At 38.1% G+C, this 19,927-nt stretch overlaps 1 protein-coding gene across 3 annotated transcripts in view; it reads left to right on the top strand.

Annotated features, from left to right (window-relative positions):
• DTWD2 (DTW domain containing 2) overlaps positions 1-19,927 on the top strand; it is a 916,318-nt gene that overhangs the window by 12,116 nt on the left and 884,275 nt on the right. For all 3 annotated transcript variants that reach the window (XM_053701584.1, XM_053701582.1, XM_053701583.1), the window contains exon 2: positions 15,059-15,392. In XM_053701584.1, coding sequence (XP_053557559.1) covers positions 15,103-15,392 — 290 coding nt within the window. In that variant the 5' untranslated portion in view covers positions 15,059-15,102. The remainder of the gene's footprint in view (positions 1-15,058; positions 15,393-19,927) is intronic.

Genomic DNA, 19,927 nt, shown 5'->3' with positions numbered 1-19,927 from the left:
AAGCCAAATTGATCTTTAAGATACTCAAATGGGTAACTATTTGCCTGGTCAGATCAGGCCTATCAAAAACAAGTTAAATGAGATTCAAGATATGGTTTATCTGAATTAGGGACGAATGCTAACTATGCCCATAGACTTTCTAACAGCAGTGGGAAACTAATGTATTAACATTATAATTTCTATAGGGAGAGGGGGAGAAGAGGTGGAAGGAGGAGTTCTTGTTTTCATTTTTATGGTTTTTCTTTTACATGTAGTTAGAAACTGTGAAAGAAACTTGTTTTATATTAATTGTACTGTCTTTAAAAAAGATGCAGGAAATGCTGAACCAAGATTAATATGTATCCTACCTGTGAGCAAGCTCGCTTTTGATTGTCTATGTCATTTATCCGAGGTACATGTGAAACTCAAGGAGGGGATAAAGAGAATGAAAGGTGACATAGCTATCAGCCCTAAGAGAGAAAGGAAAAGATCAATGAGGTGGCGGATCCAGAGGGGAGAGCCCCCGACACCAAACTGTAAGTAAATGACGGGTGACATACATTTAATTTCACACAATGTGAGGGGCCTCAACACAGACCATAAAAGAAGGACTGCATTGACTCAATACTTGCGACTTAGAGCTAACATAATATTTTTGCAAGAGACCCATTTCACTAAAGATGTGATCCCTAAATACTGGACAAAGTGTTTTACACAACATTACCATTCAACTACAGACAAAAAAAAGAGAGGGGTGTCGATTCTAATACATAGATCCCTAGGGTTTGTAATGGAGGAAATGACTAGCGACCCTGACGGGAGATACCTAATAGTGAGAGGGAGGCTTAGAGACAAACATATTACTCTATGCAATATATATGCACCCAACGAAACACAAATTTCATTCTTCTCCCACATTTCATACCTATTGACACAATGGTCACAAGATAGGATAATATTAGGAGGGGATTTCAATGTTGAAATATATGCACACCAACCACAAAATAACTCTAAACTAACTCAAAAGCAGATGAGGCACAACTCCATAGTTAAAAAAATTAAAGAAGTCTTTCTCTCACAGAACATTATGGACTCATGGGACACCCTATACGGGAAGACACTAGATTACACCTACTACTCACATGTACATAAGAAATACTCAAAATTGGACTATGTTTACTTAAGCCAAATATGGATCCCAGACTTGGTATCATCCACTATACATGCGTGTGCGTGGTCTGACCACTCCATTGTTCAGGTGACAATTAAAGATACATTTCACATTAGCTCAGCAAGATCATGGAGTTATGATCCTAGCGTAATACAGAAACCAGGCATACTAGACTCCACCACGCAAGCTTTAAACGAATATTGGACTCTGAATATGGGTACCACAGCTAACTCACTCTATACATGGGCGGCACACAAACCCTACTTAAGGGGGTTACTAATAAAAGAAAAAGCGATCATATCCAAAACTAATAGGACTCAAATTGACTCCTTACAGACTCAGATAAACGCCCTCACTAAACTGCACCAACAACAATTATCAAATACAACATTCCAAGAATTACAAGCTAAGAGACTAGAATTAGCAACGATCTTAAATAGGATGTCTATTAGAGCAGCCCATAGGCTGAAAGCATTTTATTTTCTATACTCCAACAAACCGGATAAATTTTTAGCACATAAACTCAGGGAACAAACTAAATCTTTCTCCATTCCAACTATACAGAGGAATGATGGCACATACACCTCAAATCCACAAGAGATAGCGGATGAATTTGCTACATATTATGCCCACCTATATGATGGGAAAAAAACAGACCAAAGTGATCGGAAAAGACAACTGGTACATACCTTTTTAGACAACTCCAAACTCACACAAATAGATACTACAGTTAATGATGCACTAAACGGAGAGGTGTCAGCTAGGGAGGTCCTGACAGCGATCAAGGAACTTAAGCCAGGGAAGGCGGCTGGTCCGGATGGATTCCCGGGGGAATACTATAAACTCTTTAAATCAAGTCTAACTCCCCACTTAGTTAAATTCTGTAACGACATACTACAAGGAAAAGAAATCCCGAAAGAGATTTTACAAGCTAAAATAATCGTCATACCCAAACCAGGTCGCAACCCAAAAGTATGCCAAAGCTACAGACCAATATCCTTGATTAATCAAGATATAAAGATTTTTACTAAAATCTTGGCAAACAGACTTAAGACACATTTACCAGCCCTAATTCATCCGGACCAGGTGGGGTTTATTTTAGATCGAGAGGCCCCAGACAATATTAGACGCACAATATCCCTGATTGACTATTTAAACAAAACACGGACGCCTTCTCTGCTTCTATCGCTGGATGCGGAGAAGGCGTTCGATAGAATAGATTGGGACTACATGCTAGAGGTCATGGCCAAGATGGGATTTGAGGGACCCTTTGTTAAAGCTCTAAAAAGTATATACTCATTTCCCACAGCACACATAAGAGCAGCGGGCTATCAATCTAAAAGGATAGACATTAGAAACGGCACAAGGCAGGGCTGTCCCCTGTCGCCACTCCTGTTTGCAATTTGCATTGAACCTCTAGCAGCAAGGATTCGCCTAGCTACAGAAATACATGGGATCCTAATAGGGGGGGAGGAATTCAAAATCTCACTATTTGCAGACGACGTTCTCCTCACTCTCACAAAACCACTAATATCCCTACCACATCTATATCAAATTATACAAGAATATTCCACTGTTTCTGGGTACAAAATTAACCAAGACAAGTGTGAAGCATTACCCATCGCCCTCCCAACTCACACAAAAAAACTAATTGAAACCAATTTCTCACTTATATGGGCCAAAGAGGCAATTAAATACCTAGGAGTTAAGATCTCTAACGACTATACACAACTATATAAACTGAACTATGTCCCTTTGTACAAGGGTATTAGGAAAGAGATTAAAAATTGGAGGGGAGGAGGTTTCTCATGGTACGGCCGACTGACAGCGATTAAAATGAATATCCTCCCAAGACTATTATATCTCTTCAGGGCTCTGCCAATTAAAATCCCCTTACCAGAACTCAATAAACTCCAGACAGATTTGGTTGGCTTTCTCAGAGGGAACAAGAAAGCTAGAATACCCTCACAGGTATTAATGCAACACAGACAACTTGGGGGAGTTGGAGTTCCAAATTTGACTAATTACTACTATTCAGCAAGATTGGCGCAAACTACACTGCTGGGGCAAAAAAATAACACTATGACATGGGTTAAGATTGAGGCCCTGATGATGGGCTACGAACACCCAGATGATATATTATGGGACAGAGAGAAGCATAAACAGAAAAGGCCAAACACTCCAAAAACTATAGAAGAAATGTTGTCATTGTGGTATTCACTAAACACTAAATTAGGGCTGCTCCCAACAGACTCACTAAAAAGACCGTTAAGGACATTGATATGCCAAGACTTCCATAGACAAATAGGGAAATGGGTGAATAAAGGGCTCTACAGGGTGGCGGACTTTCTCCACAAAGGTAAAATAGCTACACATCAACAGATACAAGAAAAAATACTACCAGATAAATTGCATTGGTTTTTGTACTTACAAATAGCGTCAGCGATCACTAAGGTATTGCCTCAAATAGAGAGGAAAAACCTGACTACAATTGAAAAGCTATGCAGCACTGACTCCAGACATAAAAAACTAATTTCTACTATCTATCTCACACTGCAAACAACCAAGTCTATTTCAAAATCTCCTTTGATGGCCAAATGGGAACGAGACACTAACACTGTACGCTCAAGGGAAGAATGGGAAGAGACATTATATAACTCAGGAAAGGGTATGATTAGTGCAGACTTTAGGGAAAACTGCATAAAAACAGTATTCAGGTGGTATTTAACCCCGGTTATCACGTCACACTATACTCAACATAGAAGTAAGGATTGCTACAGGGGATGCAAGGAATTAGGCACATATAGTCATATGTGGTGGGATTGCCCACAGATACAACAAATATGGACTAATCTATCTAGGCTACTGAGCGAGGTGCTCTCTGAAGATATTACTTTAACAATGAATCAAGCTCTATTAAATGAACGAGTGAAACCATTCAATTCAGCAACAAACACATTCATACGCATACTTTGCACAGCCACCAGGATAAGTGTAGCTCGATATTGGAAAACGGGGATACCCTCGTGGGGGGAGGTAATGGAGAAAATTAAGGTTACATATAGATTATGTGAGTCGGCATCATTTATTCAAGCTAACCATGAACAACATCTTAAGATATGGAACTATTGGATACTAAGTGGCCATTAACTATCATTTAGGAAAGGGAATGCATCAATATGGGCAATTGAAGGCTTGGGTATACATGGGGAGACGAAGGACAGGGGGTGACACCATATGACATTTTTAAATCTAGGTTGAAAGGGGCTCTCTCCCTGGATCGGCGACAGGATCAAAATGAAGACAGGCAAGTTTTTGTTTAGGTTTAAGTTTAAAGGGGGAGGGGGGATGGGAGAGTTTTATTGGGTGTTATATGAGTTTTATAAAAATGCAGCTACACTAAATAGAGGAAAAGAATGCTCAGGGAAATCTGAACCATTCCAACAGTTCTACAGACACATCCTCTATTCTCAATCAATCTCAAAGATGAGATGTAACACACACTGCAAGTGATAACTTCCTGATCCATATTAATCAAAGTTCAAGGTGTAAAGATAGAGACTGCTAGCCCGCTGGACTAGGCCTCTTAAATCACAACTGAGGTGATGAACTCTGAACTCAAAAGACTCTTATTGCTAGAGAAGGGAGGGGGAAGGTCGTAATGGAAATTGTAAAAGATGTGTTGTACTATATATATGCTGTTCAATAAAAACCATTTCAACTAAATGTTCCTTTTTTCAGATCAGGTTGTTGAAAAAAAGGGTGTATGTTGTTGAAAGAAAATGCATTAAGTAGAAAACAAAATGTATTTGTGTGTGTTTATAACTGTAAGAACTAACTAATGTGAGTACGGTCATATAGCAGGTTCTCTGGAGAGATGGGCCTTATGACTGAAGACAAACAATAAGGTTAGAGATGTGTAAAGGGCTTGCTAGCCCTCTAACCTCATTTGCACTATAGCTTTTGTACATAGGGATATACATGGAATTCCCAAAATACTTTGTTACCTCTGTGTCCATTAACTCAACTTTTTTTTTTATTATTAACATGGTAATCTTGTTCTTAAAACCTAGTTGAGTTTAATCATGTATGTCAGTATATTGGTATATTGATGTGAGTATATTGGCTGCTGATATATTAACTAGGACTGTGATCTGTGTGTTGAATTAGAACAGATTTCTTAAAGGGATAGTCTAGCCAAAATTAAACTTTCATGTATCAGATAGTGCATGTAATTTTAAGCTACTTTCTAATTTACTCCTATTATCATTTTTTTCTTCGTTCTCTTGGTATCTTTTTTTTATTTGGAAAAGCAAGAATGTAAGCTTAGGAGCCGGCCCATTTTTGGTTCAGCACCTCTGTAGCGCTTGCTGATTGGTGGCTACATTTAAATGATAGAGAAAACATACTCTCGCATATTTACATGCGCCAGATACTTAGGGTTCTTTCCGCCCATACCTGGTATTCTATAATTAGTAGTACATTTCACAGCAGCATGCTGCACAGGTCACCTTTCTTTGTGACACACATTATCTGGTTCATTTCAGATGACACTGTGCTTCTGGTAGATTTTGTCTGTAACATTATTTATTTGTCTCATTTCATTGTAGCATCGAAAACCTTGTGGTACCCTTAACAAATCACATTCCATTGTGGTGCTGTTCAGTTGGCATGTTTTAACTTTTACTGTGGCATATTGAAAGTGTAATTTCACTGAGGGTTACTATAAAATGTCATCATGTCACAGAAAACACGTTGCAATCAATCTGGTACATTTCAGATTGTCACACCATTCAGCACACTGTAACTTGAACTCTTCTTGCCATGGGAATATTTTTAGGTAATATTTTATCTGGTAGTTTCTGGGGCATATTAAGTATTTGTGTTGCTCTAGGTACTGAGAATTCTGATGCCTCCAGAGCCCCCCCACCTGCAACCATTTTAATCTGTCTATCTTCAGTTGCTGTTGCTTGTATCTCCTAGACTCACTGCATAATGTGTATTCACTTCTTGGAGAAGTCTGCCCTCTTGTGTTACTTGTATGTAGTTTTCATGCACATTATATTTTCACACTTTACCATAATCATACGTACCTAGTGTTCCTTTTGTTTATATTTTACTATTTTATGCAGTTAGACAGACATACTGTTTTAAAGGACCACTAAAGCCAAAATTATGCATTCATTATTCAGGTAGAGCACACAATTTTTAACAGCTTTCCAATTCACTTCCTTTATCTAAATATGCACAGTCTTTATATATGCACACTTTCTGAGACACCAGCTACTACTGAGCATGTGGAAGATTCACATAATTCATATATGCATTTTGCAATTGGCTAATGGTTGTCACATGATGCCGCAGGAAGGAAAATAAAACTGACTGAAATTTGTCAGACAAAATCTACTACTCGTGAAATTTTAAGTTCTTTTACATTGTCTATATTTATTATGTGTGTTAAAATCCAATTTTTTTTCTTTAATGATTCAGATAGAGCATGCAATTTTCTAATTTAAAGCTTAGGAGCCAGCCCATTTTAGGTTCAGCACCCTGGATAGTGCTTGCTTATTGGTGGCTACATTAAACAAACCAATAAGCAAGCATAACCCAGGTTCTCAACCAAAAATGGGCAGCTCTTAAACTTTACATTCCTGCTTTTTAAATAAAGATAGCAAGAGAACAAAGAAAAATTGATATTAGGAGTAAATTAGTTGCTTAAAATTGCATGCTCTATCTGAATCATTAAAGAAAACAATTGGGTTTAGTGTCCCTTTTAAGAAAACAATGCTGTTCTATCTATATCTTGTTTCAATGAACACCAAACATTTTTTTTTTTCAAATCAGATTTTTAAATTCCCCTTTCCACAAGACAAACATTCATTAGAATATAAACCTTGCTATCAGGGTTTATAACTCATTCTTGTATATCTGTGAGGGTATGCTGGATAAATGTGTGGTCATTTTCAACACAAACTAACACAGCTAAAAAGGTGTAGTTTATTTATTTATTTTTATTTATATATATATATATATTTCATGTAATTGGCAAGAGTCCATGAGCTAGTGACATATGGGATATACAATCCTACCAGGAGGGGCAAAGTTTCCCAAACTTCAAAATGCCTATAAATACACCCCTCACCACACTCACAATTCAGTTTTACAAACTTTGCCTCCTATGGAGGTGGTGAAGTAAGTTTGTGCTAAGATTTCTACGTTGATATGCGCTTCTCATTGTTGAAGCCTGATTCCTCTCAGAGTACAGCGAATGTCAGAGGGATGTGAAGGGAGTATCGCTTATTGAATACGATGATTTCCCTAACGGGGGTCTATTTCATAGGTTCTCTGTTATCGGTCGTAGAGATTCATCTCCTACCTCCCTTTTCAGATCTACGATATACTCTCAATTTACCATTACCTGTACTGGTTTGGCTATCTGCTATATGTGGATGGGTGTCTTTTGGTAAGTATGTTTTTTATTACTAAAGACACCTCAGCTATGGTTTGGCAGTTTATGCATTTATATAACGTTCTAAATATATGTATTGTACTTATATTTGCCATGAGTCAGGTTCATGTATTTCCTTCTGCACACTGTCAGTTTCATATTTGGGTAATATAAACATTTTTTTAAGAAATGTATTTCTTACTTGGGGTTTAGTCTTTTTTCAATTGACTACTTCTTGCAAATTGCGGGCGGTATTAGGTCAAATGCTAAACTTTATTGCGTCATTCTTGGTGCGAAAATATTTCTGGCGCGAAAAAATACATCTGACGCAACTTCGTCATTTCCGGCGTCATACTTGATGTCAAGACCTTTCGCACGGTTGCGTCATTAGTGACGTGAATGTGTCATTTCCGGTTATTTTTGGCAACAAAAAAGTTTGTTACGTTGTGTTTCATATTTGGCGCCAAACTTTTTCATTATTTCAATACCCCATTGATGTTTGCCTCTTGCCTTTTTCTCTATCAGAGGGCTATGCTATTTGCATTTTTTCCCATTCCTGAAACTGTCATATAAGAAAATAGATCATTTTGCTTTATATGTTGTTTTTTTCTCTTACATTTTGGAAGATGTCTCAATCTGATCCTGCCTCAGAAGTTTCTTCTGGAACATTGCTGCCTGACATTGGTTCTACCAAAGCTAAGTGCATTTGTTGTAAAATTGTAGAAATTATTTCGCCGAATGTCATTTGTAATAGTTGTCATGATAAACTTTTACATGCAGCTAGTGTATCCATCAGTAATAGTACATTGCCAGTTGCAGTTCCTTAAACCTCTAATGTGCATGATATACCTGTAAATTTGAAAGAATTTGTTTGATTCTATCCTGAAGGCTTTGTCTGCATTTCCACCTTCTAATAAACGTAGAAGGTCTTTTAAAACTTCTCATTTAGTTGATGAAATTTCAAATGACCAACAACATAATAATTTATCCTCTTCTGATGAGGATCTATCTGATACAGAAGATCCTTTCTCAGACATTGACACTGACAAATCTACTTATTTATTTAAAATAAAGTATATATGTTCTTTATTAAAAGAAGTGTTAATTACTTTGGATATTGAGGTAACCAGTCCTCTTGATGTTCAGTCTAATAAACGTTTAAATGCTGTTTTTAAACCTGTGGTTTTTCCAGGGGTTTTTCCTATTCCTGAGGCTATTTCTGATATGATTTCTAAGGAATGGAATAAGCCAGGTACTTCTTTTATTCCTTCTTCAAGGTTTAAAAAATTGTATCCTTTACCAGCAAAATCTATAGAGTTTTGGGAAAAAATCCTCAAAGTTGATGGGGCTATTTCTACTCTTGCTAAACGTACCACTATTCCTATGGAAGATAGTACTTCCTTTAAGGATCCTTTAGATAGGAAGCTTGAATCTTATCTAAGGAAGGCCTATTTATATTCAGGTTATCTTCTCAGACCTGCTATTTCTTTGGCTGATGTTGCGGCTGCATCAACTTTCTGGTTGGAGAATTTAGCGCAACAGGAATTGGATTCTGACTTATCTAGCATTATTCGCTTACTGCAATATGCTAATCATATTATTTGTGATGCCATTTTTGATATTATCAAAATTGATGTTAGATCCATGTCTTTAACTATATTAGCTAGAAGAGCTTTGTGGCTTAAATCTTGGAGTGCTGATATGACATCTAAATCTTGATTACTATCTCTTTCTTTCCAAGGTAATAATTTATTTGGTTCTCAGTTGGATTCTATTTTTTTCAACTGTCACTGGGGGAAAGGGAGTTTTTCTGCCTCAGGATAAAAAACCTAAGGGTAAATCTAAGGCTTCTAACCGTTTTCGTTCCTTTCGTCAGAATAAGGAACAAAAACTCAATCCTCCCCCAAGGAATCTGCTTCCAATTGGAAGCCTTCCTCAAATTGGAATAAATCCAAGCCATTTATAAAACCAAAGTCAGCCCCTAAGTCCGCATGAAGGTGCGGACCTCATTCCAGCTCAGCTGGTAGGGGGCATATTAAGGTTTTTCAAGGATATTTGGATAAAATCTGTCCAAAATCAATGGATTCAGAGCATTGTCTCTCAAAGGTATCGAATAGGATTCAGAGTAAGACCTCCTGTGAGAAGATTTTTTCTCCCACGTATCCCAGCAAATCCAGTAAAAGCTCAGGCTTTCCTGAAGTGTGTTTCAGACCTGGAGTCTTCAGGGGTAATCATGCCAGTTCCTTTTCAGGAACAAGGTTTGGGGTTTTATTCAAATCTATTCATTGTCCCAAAAAAGAAAAATTTATTCAGACCAGTTCTGGATCTGAAAATTTTGAATCGTTATGTAAGAGTACCAACTTTCAAGATGGTGACTATAAGGACTATTCTGCCTTTTGTTCAGTGAGGACATTATATGTCCACAATAGACTTGCAGGATGCATACCTTCATATTCCGATTCATCCAGAACACTATCAGTTTCTGAGATTCTCTTTTCTAAACAAGCATTACCAATGTGTTGCTCTTCCATTTGGCCTAGCAACAGCTCCAAGAATCTTTTCAAAGGTTCTGGGTGCCCTACTCTCTGCAATCAGAGAACAGGGTATTGCGGTGTTTCCTTATTTGGATGATATCTTGGTACTAGCTCAGTCTTTACGTACTGCAGAATCTCACACGAATCAACTAGTGTTGTTTCTTCGGAAACATGGTTGGAGGATCAATTTACCAAAAAGTTTCTTGATTCCTCAGACAAGGGTCACCTTTTAAGGCTTCCAGATAGATTCAGTGTCCATGACTCTGTCTCTAACAGACAAGAGACGTTTAAAATTGGTTGCAGCCTGCCGGCACCTTCAGTCTCAGTCATTCCCTTCAGTGGCTATGTGCATGGAAGTTTTAGGTCTCATGACTGCAGCATCAGACGCGATCCCCTTTGCTCGTTTTCACATGAGACCTCTACAGCTTTGTATGCATAACCAATGGTGCAGGGATTATACAAAGATATCACAATTAATATCCTTAAATCCCAATGTACGAAACTTTCTGACGTGGTGGATAGATCACCATAGTTTAGTTCAAGGGGCTTCTTTTGTTCGGCCAACCTGGACTATGATCACAACAGATGCAAGTCTTTCAGGTTGGGGAGTTGTTTGGGGATCTCTGACAGCACAAGGGGTTTGGAAATCTCAAGAGGCGAGATTACCAATAAATATTTTAGAACTCCGTGCAATTCTCAGAGCTCTTCAGTTTTGTCCTCTGTTAAAGAGAGAACCTTTCATTTGTTTTCAGACAGACAATATCACAACAGTGGCATATGTCAATCATCAGGGTGGGACTCACAGTCCCCAAGCTATGAAAGAAGTATCTCGGATACTTGCTTGGGCGGAATCCAGCTCCTGTCTAATCTCTGCGGTGCATATCCCAGGTGTAGACAATTGGGAGGCGGATTATCTCAGCCGCCAGACTTTACATCCAGGGGAGTGGTCTCTCCATCCAGAGGTATTTTCTCAGATTGTTCAGATGTGGGGTCTTCCAGAGATAGATCTCATGGCCTCTCATCTAAACAAGAAACTTCCCAGATACCTGTCCAGGTCCAGGGATGTTCAGGCGGAAGCAGTGGATGCGCTGACACATCCTTGGTGTTATCATCCTGCTTACATTTACCCTCTAGTTCTCCTTCCAAGAGTGATCTCCAAAATCATCATGGAACAATCATTTGTGTTGCTGGTGGCTCCAGCATGGCCACACAGGTTTTGGTATGCGGATCTGGTTCGGATGTCCAGTTGCCCGCCTTGGCCACTTGCGTTACGGCCAGACCTACTATCTCAAGGTCTGTTTTTCCATCAGGATCTCAAATCATTAAATTTGAAGGTATGGAAATTGAACGCTTAGTTCTAAGTCATAGAGGTTTCTCTGACTCAGTGATTAATACTATGTTACAAGCTCGTAAATCTGTCTCTAGAAAGATTTATTATAGAGTTTGGAAGACTTACATTTCATGGTGTTCTTCTCATAAATTCTCCTGGCATTCTTTTAGAATTCCTAGAATTTTACAGTTTCTTCAGGATGGTTTGGATAAGGGTTTGTCTGCAAGTTCCTTGAAAGGACAAATCTCCGCTCTTTCTGTTTTATTTCACAGAAAGATTGCTATACTTCCTGATATACACTGTTTTGTACAGGCTTTAGTTCGTATTAAGCCCGTCATTAAATCAATTTCTCCTCCTTGGAGTCTTAATTTGGTTCTGAAGGCTTTACAGGCTCCACCATTTGAACCTATGCATTCTTTGGACATTAAACTACTTTCTTGGAAAGTGTTGTTTCTTTTGGCCATCTCTTCTGCTAGAAGAGTTTCTGAATTATCTGCTCTTTCTTGTGAGTCTCCTTTTCTGATTTTTCATCAGAATAAGGCAGTTTTGCGGACTTCTTTTCAATTTTTACCTAAGGTTGTGAATTCTAACAACATTAATAGAGAAATTGTTGTCCCTTCCTTATGTCCTAATCCTAAGAATTCTTTGGAGAGATCCTTACATTCTTTGGATGTGGTAAGAGCTTTCAGTCTATTTGTTTTATTTTCTGGTCCTAGGAAAGGTCAGAAGGCTTCTGCTATTTCCTTGGCTTATTTGGAGTTGGGTCAGAGAATTGCAGCTCATTCTACTAGATCAGTCTCCACTTCGTGGGCTTTTAAAAATGAAGATTTAGTTGATCAGATTTGCAAAGCGGCAACTTGAACCTCTTTGCATACATTTAATAAATTCTACCGTTTTGATGTATTTGCTTCTTCGGAAGCAGTTTTTGGTAGAAAAGTTCTTCAGGCAGCTGTTTCAGTTTGATTCTTCTGCTTTTGATTTAAGTTTTTTTCTTTCAATTATGAAAATAAACTTATTTTTTTGTGTTGTGGATTATTTTTTTCAGCGGAAAATGGCTGTTTTTATTTTATTCCCTCCCTCTCTAGTGACTCTTGAGTGGAGATCCACATCTTGGGTATTGGTTTCCCATACATCACTAGCTCATGGACTCTTGCCAATCACATGAAAGAAAACATAATTTATTTAAGAACTTACCTGATAAATTCATTTCTTTCATATTGGCAAGAGTCCATGATGCCCACCCTTTTTTATGGTGGTTATGATTTTTTGTATAAAGCACAATTATTTCCAAATTTCTTTTGTTGATGCTTTATACTCCTTTCTTTATCACCCCACTGCTTGGCTATTCGTTAAACTGAATGGTGGGTGTGGTGAGGAGTGTATTTATAGGCATTTTGAGGTTTGGGAAACTTTGCCCCTCCTGGTAGGATTGTATATCCCATACGTCACTAGCTCATGGACTCTTGCCAATATGAAATAAATTAATTTATCAGGTAAGTTCTTACATAAATTATGATATATATCATAGGAAAGCAGCGGTCTGATGACCGCTGCTTGTTAAATACGGCGTGCAGGTTCTATTGTGAGAACCTGCAGTCATATGGGGTCGAAAGGCTTGCAAAGCCTTCGATAAATCGACCCCAAAGTGTAAAATTTACAACCAGTGTGAGTTTACTATGGAATATATTATAGGGACATACCGTCAAAATTGAAATACTTGAATAAAAACATATTTGCATGATACATGTATTGGCAAACATGCTTCTAGTAAAATTTATCACTGTTTTAGTGTTAACATTTTTTTCTACACGTGCATGTGAAGCAAAGCTAGATTTTAAATACTGAATCTGCACAGCACTCCAGGGAGGCTTATATCATGTCCGCAATTAACAAATTAAGGGCCAGATTACAAGTGGAGTATTTAACGTTCACCCTCGTTCGCTACCTCTGCTAGAAGTAAGCTTTTTGCGCGTCCGGTAGCCCTCGTATTACAAGTTGAAAGTAAAATGTTTTCGCTCACTCGCTAACCGGATGCTTGCAAAAAGCTGAAATATCCCCCATAGAAGTCAATGGAGCAAAAAAAGTGGAAAAATAACCTAACACCCTACATGCATGCAAACCCGATTGCATATTATCAAGTTTGCTAACCCAACATGAAAATATCTATATTTCACATTCCAATGTTCTTCACTTAGCCGAATATGTTCTGTTTATTCATAAATAGATATTACTACATATATCTGATGTTGTTTTTTTTTTTGGTATAATATATACTCATCAGCCACAACATTTAAAACCACTGACAGGTGAAGTGAATAACATTGATTATATCATGACAAAGGTACCTGTCAAGGGGTGGGATATATTAGGCGCAAGTGAACAGTAAGTTCTTGAATTTCATGTGTTGGAAGCAGAAAAAATGGACAAGTAAAAACATCTAAGTTACTTTGACAAGGGCCAAATAGTGATGGCAAGACGACTGTGTCAGAGCAACTCCAAAACGGCAAGTCTTGTGGGGCTTTCTGGTATGCAGTGGTTAGCACCTACCAAAAGTGGTGCAAGGAAGGATAACCGGTGAAACAGTGTCAGGGTCATGGGCTACCAAGACTCATTGATGCACGTGGGGAGCGAAGGCTAGTCCATATGGTCCATTCACACAGAACAGCTACTGTAGCTGAAATTGCTGAAAAAATTAATGCGAGCGCTACATCTGACGTGATAACCCCTTTTAGCTTGCGTGTAACTGTTAGAGTGCCACTTATAATCTGACCCTAAGTCATTATGAGATGGTACAAGCACTTTAAGTTCACTTAGCAAGTGCTGTGTTTAAAATGCTGGGGCACTGTGCATATTTAAATACTCATTTGGGACAGCTATAGCTTTTATTAGAAACATTTTTGCTAATACATGTACATTACAAAAATGCTTCTATTCATAACTGAAATGCATCCATGTGGATTCTAATTTCGACTGCAATGTCCCTTTAACTAATGAAGGGTTTAAGGACGATCCTTTAGATAGGCTCATCAAATTCTTTATCTACAAAAATCCCCATAGACTTTAGTGGTGAATTTTGTAGAAAAATCATTAGATAAACTTTTAAAAAGGAATGTGATCAACCCCAAAGTATTGTACCATTGAAGTGTATGATACACAAAAGTATCACTGTTTTATTCTGTATAATATCTCCCCTCCTATTGGCTGACTTATTTTTGCTGCTGGTTGCAATGTTATGCATTTTTCTTAACAAATTTCTTAGTAAATTGCAGAAATTAAAAGGCAACCAGTTTTATTGACCTTCAATAAAAATATGGCTATATCACATTCCATTTTTAAAATTAGTTTGGCATTTGAATACCTTGACAAGAACATTCTATCTTATATACAATATCAAATGTTTTTTTCCCCCTTCTAAACAGCTACCCGGGCATGTCTGAACCTAAGTGAACATTTTGTTAAATGTTGATACATATTTTCAGTGAAACGTTGTTTGAACCCCATTTTTGCATCTACAAACATGAGTAAATGATTGTACAGATATTGCAAGATATCCTAATGGCATTTGGATACCAAATTTTTCCATTCTTGTATTTCAGAACTGGCAGATTACCCGACTCTGAGCATATCAATAAATATCAGAATGGAATTGGATAAAATATCAGATAATGGAACCATTGAGTGTAACATGGCTCTCCCCAGTCCAGCATATCATGATGTGAGTGACATATCCTCTGACTCAGATACCCAGGAGCCAAAGCAAGTTGGACAGTCAAGCACTGGGCTCAGTATAAGAGGAGAACCCCAAAGTTCTACTGACATCCTAGAGGATAAGAGTGAATTATCAGATGAGGAAGAAGGAGCCTTCAGGGGAATGTCTGCACTTCCAGTTGACAACAGCATAGCCAAGAGAGCACTGTGCACTAGGTGTAGGTAAGGATGAGCTTGTTACTAGGAGCTGTATAATCCAGAAGAGCTTTCTAGTTTAAGTCCACACCTTAGACAGGGTTACGGATAAAATGACAAGATAGCCCTTTATATCAGAAGTTCATTTGTTTTCTCATTGGCTTTACATTTCTGTTTAGAACTAATATTAAAGGGACATAATACTCATGCTAAATCACTTGAAACTGATGCAGCATAACTGTAAAAAGCTGACAGGAAAATATCACCTGAGCATCTCTATGTAAAAAATTAAGATATTGTACCTCACAATTTCCTCAGCTCAGCAGAGTAAGTGTTGTGTAAAAAGTTATACTTCAATGAACTGCAGCCAATCAGCATCAGCAATGCTGAGGTCATGAACTCTTTTACTGTGATCTCATGAGATTTTACTTAACTCTCATGAGATTTCATATTAAACTTCCTTAAACTGAATAGGGAAATAACTCCCTGTCCCGGGACAAACATACTGATTTGCTGCTTAAAGTCCTTTGCAATGGTGTTTGAATACTTAGGACATTTTGAGATAAAATATCTTTCTTTTTTACATAGAGATGTTCAGGTGATATTTTCTAGTCAGCCTTTTACAGCTATGCTACATCACTTTCAAGTGTCTCATTACAGACAACTGATATTTCAAAGGCTGAGATATTAAAAAGTTAATTAACCGTGTGGTAAAAACTTTATAGGCCATTTTTTTTTATCTACAGAAAAAAAATGAAATTGCTCATTCCTTACATCTCATTTTCCTCACTCTATCATTTATTTATCTTGCATCCATATCAAACAATCCTTACTCACTTATTGCTCTCCATCTCTGCAATTAACCCCTACCCCTCCAAAGTCTATAAACCAATAACCACTTTTCCTTTGTGACCGTATGATAAGCATGAGTAAGTACAGTAGTTTTTTTTTTTTTAAATAAAATAAAAGATCCCTGATTGGTTAATTAGTCAAGTAGGTTTCTGATAAGTTATAAATAAAAAGAGAGAAGCTCTAGGCACACTGAGCAACAGGTCCACATCTGGATTCCCGCATCACACTTAGGGAGACTTCCCCAAGTGTCATAATTTGCATAAATAAAAAGAGAGAAGCGCTCAACCTGGGAACGAACAATAGCATAATAGCTTGTTCTATGGCTAGTTACCACCCTAGAAGCAGCCTCTTTTTGTTCAATATGTGCCTTTCATAGAGAAGAACTTTCCTGTAGCATATCAGTCTGATCCTGACTTAACAGTGCAGTCCAGCCCCGAAATACCAGGCAATCCCTCTCTGAACGAGAGAAACAGCAGAACCCCAGACGTACGTTTCGGCCTATTGGCAGGATCAGACTGATATACTTCAGGAAAGTTTTCTTCTGTGAAAAGCACACTGGTCTAAAAGAGGCTGCTTCCGGGTGGTAAATCGCCATAGAACAAGCCACTGAGCTGTTGTTCGTTCCTGGTAGAGCGCTTCTCTCTTTGTATGCAAATTATTATGACCCTGGGGAAGTCTCCCTATGGGTGATGGGGGAAACCAGATGTGGACTCCTTGCCCAGTGTGCTTAGAGGAATGTGGCTGCACCTCACTGACGAGGCCCATAGGAGGCCGAAACGATCGTCTGGGGTTGTCATGTTCCTTGTTCAGAGGAGAATTGCCTGGTATTTCGGGGTTGGACTGACCTTACTTGGCAGGATCAGACTGATATACTTCAGGAAAGTTTTCTTCTGTGAAAAGCACACTGGTCTAAAAGAGGCTGCTTCCGGGTGGTAAATCGCCATAGAACAAGCCACTGAGCTGTTGTTCGTTCCTGGTAGAGCGCTTCTCTCTTTGTATGCAAATTATTATGACCCTGGGGAAGTCTCCCTATGGGTGATGGGGGAAACCAGACGTGGACTCCTTGCCCAGTGTGCTTAGAGGAATGTGGCTGCACCTCACTGACGAGGCCCATAGGAGGCCGAAACTATCGTCTGGGGTTGTCATGTTCCTTGTTCAGAGGAGAATTGCCTGGTATTTCGGGGATGGACTGACCTTACTTGGCAGGATCAGACTGATATACTTCAGGAAAGTTTTCTTCTGTGAAAAGCACACTGGTCTAAAAGAGGCTGCTTCCGGGTGGTAAATCGCCATAGAACAAGCCACTGAGCTGTTGTTCGTTCCTGGTAGAGCGCTTCTCTCTTTGTATGCAAATTTTTCTGATAAGTTAGTTCTGGTTTTTAATTGTGAACTGATTAGAAGCTTCCTTGACAGAATAACCAGTCAGGTATCGCATTCCTATGCTGAATTTAGTATTTTTACACTTTTAAACTTCTTGCATTAGTTGCTGTGTTTTAGCCACATAAATTTAATCCTGTGTTGTTCAGCAGATCATGCACTTTTAGACAATAACTAAAAATGACATTAAACAACTCTTGCTTTTGTGTAAGTATTATGTTTTGTCCAATGCTTCCTAGTCTCCTAGAAAGGCTAAAAAAAATCATTCTTAACCTGCAAATACAGCAAATCAAATAGCAAGCTAGGGGTTATTTTTTTTTTTTAGCAACCTAGGCTATAGATTTTGCATTTTGGCCACTCTAGGGAGTTCAGGAAAAGCACTTTTTTTTTTTTTTTTTTTTACATAAAAGCAAGAGATGTTTTATTTCCCTTTTGAGTTTGGAGTAATATCCAAACATAGTAAAAAGCCACCAAATATGCAACAACAACAAAAATGTTTTGGATTATCCGCTGAAATAAAGGGTGTTATTTAATCATTTCATTATTTATCCAGAAATGGCTAATGAACAGTGGAAGAACTCATCTTACAAGTTCCTTTCTACTGAGGCAGCATGTTTGTAATGGTGACACATGCCTTTGTGTGCTTGTGGAATGAGACTTGGTTTCTTTTGTCAGGGTACATTGTTTTTAATTAGTTAAAACCTGTATTAATATTTGTTTGGAGACGATCCCTTCTTACCCAACCGCAAATGTGATGATACAGTATGTGTATTGTACTCTGTAATTCATACTTGACATATTTTGTATAAAGACAAAAATTATGCAGCTAGAAATGTTTGGTTAACTGCTTGCTTGTATATGTTATTATATAGTATCATATACAGTATATAGTAGAGTCCTCCTCATTATTACATGCATCATGTAGAAATGGTGCAGCTTCTGCTGCATTACTTTTTGTTTGACAACGCTCAGGGGACATAGTTTCCTGTCTTTATCAGTCTGCCACTGCCTGTAAGTTACCACTTGCATTGCTATTATTTATTTAGTTATGCACAGTGCAACATCTGCCACTGCCTGTAAGTAGCGCACACAACAGTAAATAACTCAATAGTTGTCAGAAACAGCCAGATGCGTTCCACTTGACTCCTTTACTTTCCTTGGTGTCTAGCAGCTATTCATTCCTCCACATGATGCCAGTTTTATTGACTCATCACCATGTTTTAGGTTTGGAAAAGTGGAGGGAAGTAGAGCACTGGATGACTCTTTATACTTCTTGACTCAGTGCAGGAGAAGAGTTTAGCTGACCTTGCACAGTGGGGAAAGTTACTAGTCCATAGTTAAGTTACTAGGAAAAAGGAAAAGATGTATATATTTGCAGCCAATCGGCAGCTAGCTCCTGAGCCTACCTAAGTAAGCTATTAAGAGAAGGAAGCAAATTAGATGATAAAAGTAAATTGTTTAAAATTGTATGCTTTATCTGAATGATAAATATATTTTTTAGTTCCATGTCCCTTTAAGTCTTCACTGACAATACACACCACCACTCTTTGGTCAGGCATGATGTTGAACACTGGTGCGCAGGCCCTCAGAATATTTCCCTCTGAAAAACAGTAATAACTTTTACTAGAAGCTTTTTTGCTAAAGGAAGAATATGGAAATAATGCTTCTATTTAAAAATTAAATTCACCCATGTACATTTCAATTTTGACCTTTTCTATCCATTTAGGTAGCCTCAGGGACAGCAGAACACTACCAGGAGCAAGCTGAACATTTATGCCTCTTGTCACTGGCTCACCCAAAGTGTTTAGCTCCCAGAAGTGTATTGCTGTTTCTTCAACAAAGGATACCAAGAAAAAGAAGTACATTTGATTATAGAAGTAAATGTGAAAGTAGTATACAATTGTATGCTCTATTTGAATTGTGGAAGAACATTTGGGGTTTGTGTCCCTTTAATTTAGTTTGACCAGATGTTCTTTCTTTTTTTTTTTAACGGCATTGTCCTATTTTTTTTAAAAAACAGTCCTTTTGACCCCAGAACTTTTTTAAAGGATGCCCTGTATTTCTATCATGACCGCTTACTTATTACATTTTTAATTATTTATGCGCAACACTGCACTAGTATCATTTTATATCCATGGCAGTTCAGTTCCTAGCATGCTGTGGCAGTAAAAGGTGGCAAGAGAGGACTGTGCACCTTTTTGCTGGTGTCTGATTGGCAGTGCTTGAGGAGCTGCATGGAAGAAGGATCACTCATTCACATTTTGTGCTTTTGCAGAAAATTCAGTTAACCCTTTATACCTATAATAGCTTTAATTTATTTAGTTACGTGCAGT

This window comes from Bombina bombina, chromosome 2 (assembly GCF_027579735.1).
Source record: "Bombina bombina isolate aBomBom1 chromosome 2, aBomBom1.pri, whole genome shotgun sequence".
NCBI lineage: Eukaryota > Metazoa > Chordata > Amphibia > Anura > Bombinatoridae > Bombina > Bombina bombina.
This window is presented reverse-complemented; position numbering and strand designations above follow the sequence as displayed.